Source organism: Diadema setosum, chromosome 20 (genome assembly GCF_964275005.1).
Source record: "Diadema setosum chromosome 20, eeDiaSeto1, whole genome shotgun sequence".
NCBI classification, from domain to species: domain Eukaryota; kingdom Metazoa; phylum Echinodermata; class Echinoidea; order Diadematoida; family Diadematidae; genus Diadema; species Diadema setosum.
This window is the reverse complement of record NC_092704.1, coordinates 33,765,696-33,776,607: the sequence shown is the minus strand read 5'-3', so window position 1 is coordinate 33,776,607 and position 10,912 is coordinate 33,765,696. Positions and strand designations below refer to the sequence as shown.

At 39.1% G+C, this 10,912-nt stretch overlaps 1 protein-coding gene across 1 annotated transcript in view; it reads right to left on the bottom strand.

Annotated features, from left to right (window-relative positions):
• Positions 1-872: 872 nt before the first annotated feature.
• Positions 873-10,912, bottom strand: part of LOC140243626 (uncharacterized) — an 85,614-nt gene continuing 75,574 nt past the window's right edge. Inside the window, 8 exon segments of the mRNA XM_072323291.1 lie at positions 873-972; positions 1,381-1,552; positions 2,201-2,371; positions 5,468-5,677; positions 6,217-6,331; positions 6,720-6,895; positions 9,002-9,205; positions 9,624-9,794. Of these exon segments, the coding sequence (XP_072179392.1) occupies positions 873-972; positions 1,381-1,552; positions 2,201-2,371; positions 5,468-5,677; positions 6,217-6,331; positions 6,720-6,895; positions 9,002-9,205; positions 9,624-9,794 (1,319 nt within the window).

Below are 10,912 nucleotides of genomic sequence, written 5' to 3'. Positions count from 1 at the left end.
AATGAAATAAGTTCGTTATTCGAAAGTTCGTTAATCTGAAAATGAAATGAGATTGGTTATTCCAAAGGTTCGTTAGCACGCACTGTCTGTTTTGCGAAATAACGAACTTTACTTCATTTTCGGATCAACGAACCTTCGGAATACAATGTAACTCCACAAATGTTCGGATTTGATAACGAACCCTCTTTCATTGTAGGATTTACGAACACTTAGATTGAGGTCATTTTAATTGAGGAATTGCATATTTCGGAACAACAAACTTTTGGAATAACGGACCTCGTTTCATATATATATCTATATATATATATATATATATATATATATATATATATATATATTACGAAGATCACCCTATAGGTTCTATATCTGTTGTAAATTTTGTTTTATCTTGTTTCTTTTTGTTTGCATGGGGGTGGCTTTGCGTTGCTTTATTTCATCGTGTCTGTGTCTGGGACAGCATACGTAATTTTCGAAAAAGGACAGCCTCTGGCTGTGAGAATGCTGACGAGAGCGGCTTAGTCGTATGAATAAATGATGTTTGTATCATCGGCGTGAGATACTAAAGTTTAGCGCTGAGAAGTAATTTCTTTCAAACCCCTATAGACGCTAATTTATGCACAGCCTTTTAAAACTTTGGACACTCACATTATGAGCATTGTCACACACGCTCATAAGCCGCTCATCAGCAATTATCTAAAGGCCTTTTTTACGCGTACCGAGTTTGCTTTAATTTCGAAACACAATTGCAAACACAATTCACACAGCAAGTTTTCTCAATTTCGAAATAATATAACTCTAGTTTGCTTGATTATAGTCGTGATTAAAATGAAGCTCGGAGAGTAGAATCGGTACCCCTACAGTTAACACAGTGCTTAAGCATCGTATTCCATCTCTAGTCCATCTCCTTTTTCCAGCTGCTTAGATGTTTGTTCCATCGGCAAACCTTCCACCGTTTCACTGCCTGCCTTCGTCCTAAAAGGAGAACCAAAAGCGACAAGTAATCTTCCAAAAAGCAGGTTCAGTAATAAGAGAGTGAGATCATTATCCTTCAATAATGCAATTTCCTGATAATATATGATAATATGTTAATTTTCCGTCTTGCAAATAATGTACATGAGGAAAGTTAATATGGTGCTCTCTTCTTGCATATTCAAAAGTGCAATTCTGTAAACTTTTATATTTTATTACGAAGTACAGATTTCAGAAATGACTCTGTTCTGTGTATTTTCCTTTTATTAAATGGTTCTCATATTTAACTACTTAACAATGATCTGGCAAAGTTACTGCAGAGAAATATGATGGTTCAATCAACATACTTACGAGAAAAGAATAGGGGGAAGGACATGAAGGATAGGGAAGAAAATGTGTGGAGTTGCGTACCCAGAAGTGTGATTGCCATGGCCCGATGATGGGCAGCAAGTACAACAGATTACGCAGAGAAGCACACAGAATGCTGTCAAGGCAATCCCAATGATATCGCCAAGGGGCAGCTCCCACTTGGAGGGGTGTTCGGTAACGGGTACATGAGGTGTGGTCGTAGTGTAGCTAGGTGCTAAAACGAGAACAAAGAACACTTTGAGTTTTTAATCCAGTGCAAATTAGGGGGAAAATAAGAACAAAACTAAAACAATGCATACAAAACTGAACAAAACAAAACTACACTTCTTTCCTGTACAAGCAATGAAAAGGAGAGGAAACAAAATATTAAACCTCTTAACCCGTTCCGTACGTGAACCTGGTGATCTGCGTCTTAAGTCTATGGGCATTTCAGAATTCAGTATGGAACGGGTTAAGTATTGCTGTTTTCTTTTTATTGAAAATCTTGTTTATTTTTAAGGTTGGCAATTTCGGGCGTAAAAGCTTATCTGACCAATGTCCAATTTAACTCGTTCCATCTTATCATTCTCTTCTATAAGACATGATTGGATATTTTAGGCCCCTATATACAACGTAAAGTGCAGTGTTGCCGAAGTCAAACAGAGCACAGTAATAATTTCTGAAGCAAAATTACCTTTCGATTTTCGCACAAACCTGACAGTTTAAAAGCTATGGCAAACATCATGAATATAATATAATATAATATAATATAATATATATATATATATATATATATATATATATATATATATATATATATATGTAGGGCCTATGTACATTGTAGTATTTCAAAATGAGTTTATGAGGTGAGCCTCCATCTCACCTTGGCAGTCAGTCTCATTAGCAGAATACATCCCAAGGGTGTGGTGGTCTTCTGGGCACGGGATGCACTCCTCTTGGGCCTCCTCATCCTGGTAGGTGTCCTCCGGGCATGGCAGACACGTGTACTCTGTCCCGTTCTCCCTTACAAAGTAGGTCCCAGCTCCACATGGCGCTGAATGGGAAATGGAAACCGGAAGGCCGGGGGAGATACACAAAATGACTACACGATTCTTTTGAGCAATGCCAACGCCTTGCACTATCACATGTTATTAGAGTTAAGGAACCATCAAACTTGATAAACGGTATATCACATCTTTATTTCCTGTGTAAAGAGTTATGCATAAGTATCAAGCAAGTGCTCACACGTGGCGTAGACGTAAAATGAAATCAAGATCAGGGCCATGTGTTGCGACACAAATTGTCGCCCCGTCACAAATTGTCGCCCCGTGAAACAGGCGATAATTTGTGCATGGAGCTGACGGCACAAATTGTCGCCCGCCCTCGAAGCACATTTTGAGGGGTAATATCATTTTTGACAAAGTCATTGAAACACCAACTCATAACTTACATGGCTACATCCACGCAAACAAGCCATGTAAAAAGTCACGGTGAGGTTTCAAGAAAGTGTGTATATGTGCGCGCGCACATATGATAATTGAGTGTCCGTTCGTGCGTATGTGTTTTATTGCATAATTGGAAGAATGTGTGTTGAGGTGGTTTATATGCATTATGAGGATTTGTTTAAGTGTTTGTTGGTGTTTGTTTATAAATACGTATGTATTTGCGGTGTGCATATGGCAGTTACGTTTGTGCTAAAATCAAGTAACGATTGAGAAATTATTCGCTCATGCATAAAGCATGGTAAACTTATTCTGGGACAAAGAATAGTGATATGGAAGTTGAAGTTAAGACTAATGGGAGAATAGGAATGAAGTGAAAAAAAAAAGTGAACAAAGACAGATAACATTCCGTGGGGTAGTTGTCCTAAGGAGAAATCGCCCAGAGGGGTGATTGCCCTAGGAGGGTAGTTGTCCGGGGGTAGTTGTCCTAGGGGGGATTGTCCTGGGGGGTAATTATCCCAGTGGTAGTTATCCGGAGGGTGATTTTCCAGGGGGTAGTGTTCCTAGACCCTCAGGGAGGGTACCTCCCTCGTATGTCTTTTCTCTCGGTCTCTCTCTCTTTAATAGCCCGCCTCACCGCTGAAATTGACACAGGTACCCATACTATTTTGAAATCAACGCCGCTGTGAACTCTATAAACCCGTGCTCATACACGCTGTAGCCATTTTCATTGACACAGTAGTGCCTGCTGCCGCCCAAAAAGTTCGTTCGCACAAACATCAAAACACAAACACAAACAGACACACATACGCACACAAGCACACGTATACAGACAGACAAACAAACCACTACCACTAAACAACCACCAAACATGCACAGTTTCCACATATTGTATTACTATACTCCAAACACACACACAGTTATGCGCAATCGCATTGACAAGTCACATAATACACACCTACAAATCATACACAGCACATACCATGCAGCCCCCCCCCCCACACACACATACAAATAACTTACCAGTCATTACGCACCCCTTCCAAGCATAACACCACAGCAACCACCCAAACCACACAATTCACAGCACATGACCGACAACAATTTGTGCAGATACATTTCATTTTGTCAGACAAATTGTCACCATCGAGGTCAAAAATTGGAAACTGCACAAGCAGCACAAATTGTCGCCAGGCGACAATTTATGCAGGGGCGACAATTTGTGATGGGGCGACAAGATGTGCCGTAAAAGCCCTGTTTTATGAAGAGTTATAATTTACTATATAGTTGATTTTTATCAGTAGTATATGGCAGCCTGTGCATGCTGTGTGGTATAGCTTTGGAAAATTTACAATCGATTATATCTCTGGATAAAACGGGGCCCTGATCAAATATTTCTTTCAATTTTACAAGTTATACTTGTACAACCACATACATTAGTATTCCTAACAGGGAGAATCCAAACAGTTTCAAATATTGTTTGCAAATGATAATGACGTAGAATGTGCATAATTGTTTCAGAAAAAAAAAGGTGACACATTACTAGTACCTTGAACTACTGTTCCAAGTACGGCAATGTAAAAAAACAAACAAACAAACAAACAAAAAACAAAACCCAAAACAATAATATATCGTCATACTGCAAGACATTGTTAGACTTGACATAATCAAACACCACTGTATGTGCATAAATCATACAGGAAATGATTGTGAATGGAACCAGGGGAAAGTAAGCTTTAAGCTCCTTTTGTCAGCAAGAAGGGAAAAACAGGAAAAGTGAGTTGTAAAATGTTCACGTTTCCAACTGAATGTGTCAGCACGAGCACTGGAAAACACTGGAAAATCCCGAGGGAGGAAAAAATGATTATAGACTATGACCCCCCCCCCCCCCCCGTTTTGTTACATGTTCTGAAAGTTGATGACATGTAATGATGGACCACCGAGACTGGAAAGACAATTCAAAATGACGTAATCAAATTTCAGATGCATTTTAGCTTGAATAGGTATCTCCCTTATCCTATATAGGCCAAATTTCACCGGAGTTCAGTTTATACGTTGTAGCTGATCAAAATATCTTCCTAATCATTACTTTAGTCATATCAGTTTTTCAACATCATGACGTCGTCACTGTGAAATACGTTGACAAGCTTTAAAATTATACCATTTTACATGTTATTCCTGTGGCAGTCATTTTTTAATAATTATTTTTTTATTGCAGCCTCCTTGCACGGGATTCTTCCAGCTCTAGATTGTCAATGTAGCTGACCCTTTGGGAGTCTATTTGTATGTATGTATGTTTGTTTGTTTTTTATTGGATGTCACAATCACGTCTATATATTCGGCTGAAGTTTCGATTTAGCGAGAATTTTTTAATACTTCGTGTGAGCAGAACTTGTAGCTTACAATGATCGCCCGGAAGAAATCGGGTTCGAATCCTGGCGAGGGAATTTTTTTTTTTCCTGTTCTCTTATTTTAATCTGTTCTTTGATGAACACCTCCAAAAATACGTGACCAGTCACACCGATTTCGCTTTAAACGGATCACCTGATTTCACAAATGTCAAAGTCTCTATTGTTTTATACATTGTTTTGTTGTTGTTATTGTTAAATGACGCGCATCAATGCGTGGATCGCCCCATCATTATCTGCTTGCCATTGTTCAAGAACGTTACCATCGTACCAAGTCACCCTTAAGTGGCAGACATTTACCACAATATCCTTGGTTGACACTGTCCACGAATCCTCGCGGGCAGTTTTCCCACACATCCGCGGTCAAAGAGGTTGGGTCACAGGATATTTTTTGGTTGTTTACCACAAGGATGAAGGATCCGTTGTTCACCAGAGATGTCAAACTCAAGTAGAAATTGTCAAGTGGTGATTCGCTCTCAGTTGGTTCCGGGATTTCAGATGAAGAGCCACCTACATATCAGAAATCGAAAGGGCAGGTATGTGACACAATACATGAACGTTCAATGCTTGACTAAATAATAAACGATACACCCAGCCACTTGGCTCAAATGAGATTTTGCAATCTTCCAATTATTGTTTGTTATTCTGTCATGCATGTAAAGATTGAAATGAAAAAGGTATACCAAAAAGTGGTGGGAGGAAAATTCTACAAAGAAATATCATGAAACCTATGATTAGATATGCATAATTGAAACAAGACAACTTAAAAATGATGGGATTTTTTTTTCTGACTCACCCTGTATAATGAATTAATTTGATTTTCATTTCTTCTTAGGTGTACAAGGATACACAATCACTAGTTTTGAGATGATTGAAATCAATTATCACAGTCTCATTTAGATTTCTCAAACTTTACACATGCATGACCCTTTGTTGTTGTTGGGTTGTTTTTTTTTTTGTTAACATCATACGGCAGGGTATGATTATTATGTATCATTTTAGAATTAAATGGGGTAAGGGACCATGGAGGAGATACCAGCAGCACACACCCGAGTCTGGAAAAGGGACGTCGCTGGTTGCATTCTGCTGGACGGTGATGCTAATGGTGACCGGCTGAGCGTCTCGAACAGACCGACGTCCTATCGGGAGATCGCAGTTTTCAACCTGCAGCGAGAGCACGCACACACACACACACACACACACACACACACACACACACCAAAACGATGTTAGCTCAAACTATATCAAAAATTGCTGCATCTGTTGTTGATGTCTCTTTTTTTAAACATCTATTCATTCATATGAATACATGTTAATCTCAAATGACCAATCTCAAATGAAGTATGGTCACAGGGACAAAAACAGATAATTCTCACTAGATATAATTTATTAAGTGCTCATTGTCCATATCAATTTCGTACGAAATACTTATGTGGTTAGAACGCGGCATACCTCTCCTTCCCCAATAAAGACCTACACCATAGATTCGTAGTGAAAAGTATTAGTAACTATATGTGAAAACTAGAATACACAGAAACTTGCAGGAACTGACCTGAATGTCAACGATGCGACAAGATTTGTCATCAATGCACTCGATCTCATTTGAATTCTCTATGAGGAGATCATTCGCTGCATTTGTTAGGATCTCCCTGTCCGTTTCTGATTGACACACGGCGGTGGGGAATGCCACTGACACAATGCCAGTGCTACCCAGGCTTTGCACAAGTTCTGCATTATGAATAAATACATTGTTGAATTCATTAAAAAGATTATTTTTTTTCTGGATTTTATTGATCAGATCAAAACATTGTTCTTGTTCATAAGTCATATGACATATACATTTTTGACATCACAAAAATAAACATTTTTAACAGCATTCAATGACAGTAAAATTACCAGGCGTCTGATCCTTTTTTGGACTATACTCTTTAACACACGTTAATATCAATACACTCTAGAATCATATACACAGAAACCGAGGGAAAGAAAAAAAATGAAAAAATAGCCTTTAGTGGAAACATTAAATATTACCCAAAACAAGACAAAACAAACCAAAGGCACAAGAACACACACTACAATTTAAAGACAAATATCAAGGTATTATTCAGCTAGCTCATTTACGCACAAAAAACTAAGACGCGCATCTATGAAATTTCAATGGGTTTCTGTGTTTCAAGCATATTCGCAATTATCTGCAAGTCTTTTGCAACAAGAAACCCTAGGATAAGAATGGATTGATTTCAGTGTAGTTAACCAAATCAATAATATGTACACCATTATTTTGACCACTTGTTCTTGGAACTAGTCTGTAAGCTGTCATGGAGAATGCCATAAGGTTCAAATCTTTTCACAGGCATGACAGGTGTATACAATCATTCTCACATGGACCTGTATTAAAAAAAAAATGTAAAACATAAAACGTTGGGTCATGGTATCCCCAACTCCTGTCCCAAGGGGAAGGGGGACCCCGGATCCATGACGAACAAATCTGAAACTACATTTATCAATGAATGTGCTCACAGCACTTACTATTAAAGCTCCAGTACTTCTGGATATACAGAAGATTATGAAAAAAAAAAAAAGAATCCTTAAATAATACAATGGAGGCTTCAGGGCCCCCCTGGTATCTCCCTTGGGATGCTGCCTGCCAAGTTTGGTGAAAATCTGTGGTGTGGTTTTCAAGGAGCTCAATATATCATAACATATTAAAAAAAAAGTTTATGCACGACGGACAACGGACAACGCACAGTGCACAGACATGCCGGACAATACAATACTGATCCTAATGAATGATCAGAATATGTTATACAACGTCCAAGTAGATCCTTGTAATTTGATTGGAGGATTGTTGGTGACGTGATATTAAATAAGTACTCCATTCAACGCGCCGTGCAATTTTGGTTCTATTTTTGCGTGCAACTTGGTTCGATTTTTTCGTTCTATTCCACGGTTCGAGAAATTGTACGGTACTGCGTGTACTGTGTGTTGCATATTGGGGATCGCATGCAGCTAGCGCAGGACCTCAGTACGTGTGCGGTACATGCATGCGCGTACGTATGCCTACGTAGTTCTAGTGTACGTGTATTAGCGCTAGTATAGCTGTGACCTGTATACTACACTGATTGCACAAGCCAGAAAGAGAATCGCAGTGGATCCACATGCAAGTATGGCTATATTTTTCATACATATATAGACTTCTAGGCCTACTTAGACCAAAAAGATCTACTTGGACGTTGTATAAATCAAATAGTGTATGGTCTTTACTCGTGCAATGGAACGAGATTTCGCACTCTGTGAAAGATGAGGCGCACTATTCAACTCGGCTTCGCCTCGTTGAATAGAGCGCCTCTATCTTTCACCTCGTGCGAAATCTCGTACCATTTCACTCGTGACCATTCACTATTTGTATATTATTTGAGCCTTGGCTCCGACGAGCTAAAATTTCTGGCCAAATGCATATATATCATTCAGAGTTTTGTAACTTGTCATTATTTTCAGTGTAGACAAAGCTCTTATTCTATGCCTTAGAGGCACTCACTCGTGATATTTTTTACTTTAATAGCGACAGGATTGCAAATTAAAAGGTCAAGCCTAGATTTAGCTGTATGGCTGTATCAAGACAATTAACATTCAGGTGTTATCCTTATCATTCATCTGAGGTTACCGCTTGGATAAAGAAGGAAAAACACACACTTTGCAGAAGGTCAACGAGGGCTGTGAAATAATTCTGAAATAGTACTATGTTATATTCCTTGTCATTCCTTATAGTATCAGAAACAATTCCCATTCCAGCTAACAACACCACGCACTGGGTATTAAAGAGAATCGTCTTACCAGTGCATGGGGGCAGTCTTGCTGATGGATTATCATTTGTCTGGTGGCTCCATCGATAATTCGAAGCCTCCCCACACGTGTAGCTCTCCTGGATGGGCTCTGCAAAGCCGTAGCCGTCACGACATCTGATGTTACAAGTCTGCATGTCATTCACTTCTTGGCATTGGAGGAAACCCCTCAAGGGTCGTTTCAACCCGAGACAACCTGACAGGCAGAAAGATGGAATGGTACAGGTAAGAACAATGACTCACTTGTCTTTGTTTATCTTTACGTACACCACATGGTATAGCTCGATAAAATCCGAGCAGCCTTTAATTGTTATTTGCCCTCTTTGCTTTTTAGTTCTGCACTTTTAGCAAATCTAAGTCAAACCTCTTTTGTTAGTAAATTGAATAAATCCTGGGGTTTCCTAGTTTCCTCATGAAAACTATGACTCAGTAACACAGTGGGGGTTTGTACTACCTGGACAGGAACACTGAAGCAAACGAGTTGCTGTATTCCTTCTTGATTATACTGAGAACCCTAGAAAAAAAAAACGAACATTCCATTCTGTTACAGTGTACACGTGATCTGCTGTGAAGAAGGACTTTTCCACTCAGAGAAACAGGTGTGTTTACATTACCTGGGCAGGGAACGTCATTGCAGATTCTCTCCCCCAGTTCCTCCCCTGTGCAATTGATGCCTCCACCCTGGGGGACTGGGTCAGTGCAGGTCCTTGTGCGAGACTGGATGCCTCCAGCACAGGTCAAGCTGCACTCACTCCATAATGACCAGTTTGACCAGCCGCCATCCACTGAATGGATACACAAGATATTCAAAAAGGGTTTGAACACGATATTATCATGAGAGCACCATTTTTCTGATATTCTGCAAATCCAAACTTTATTTTGATAAATGTGACCATGCATCACAAAACGAACAAAAAGTTGCACCCCTTGGTTTTACGCGAGGACTCCAAAAAAGGTGAAATGGGTCAACCAAGTCAATCTTGAGTTTTTCATATTTTCTGAAAGAGCTATCCTTCTCCTACGTTATTCTTAAGTTTGGGATCATAACATAAATGGGAAAGTGTGTTTTGAGCAGTTTCTCTACAACCCTTGTTGGGGAAGAGTAAAAACCAGGTATATCATAGAGGCCCATTTTCCTTTCTTGAAATTCTTTCCATATTCTTTACTTTCAAGTCTAATAACTTTTGAAAGAATACAGTTTCTGCATTGAAAGTTGGCATTAATCATGAACAGAGTTTGTTAATAGATCATGCTCAATTTCAACTTAATCTAATAATCTCTTCATTGTTGTTGCTCCGGTTGTTTACATCCTATGTTTTGTCCCTTTCATCACAGCTAGCACGGCTTGGTAAATATTAAGCGCTCGAATAGACCCTGTACTTCAGCGCCTCTTTTCTCAGTTCACACTTTTCCAGAGTGTGTGCTTTCTCTCTAGTATTTAGATAGGTTAGGGGAGTCCATTTGAATTGAGTTATACATCATTTTAAAGCTTAGAAGCTGCTCTTTAAGAATCAGCCCTTAACTAAAAATCCATATCTGGCGACTTTTCGTTGGTTTTGTGACGCAGGATCACAAAAAGGGATGCAATCTCAGTATTAAATGCAATGTCGTTGTCATGCATGTGTTTGATACTAAGGGCAATGCAATAAGATGCATTTGTTTTAGAGAAATACGGTGACATTGTGTTCACCATTTCAATATTGCGTTTCAGAATGAAAGTCTTACAATGAATGATTAAGTCGATTCGTCGATTCCAAAGGTGATCTGATTTTATTAACATACTAAAGAACAGATTGATTCTATAGCCATATCGAATCTACTTTTGTTCATAACTTTGGGTGCCACTTGGAGACTCCCTTACTAAAAGAACCAGAAAGAGTCCTATGTGAAGGTAGAGTCTCAC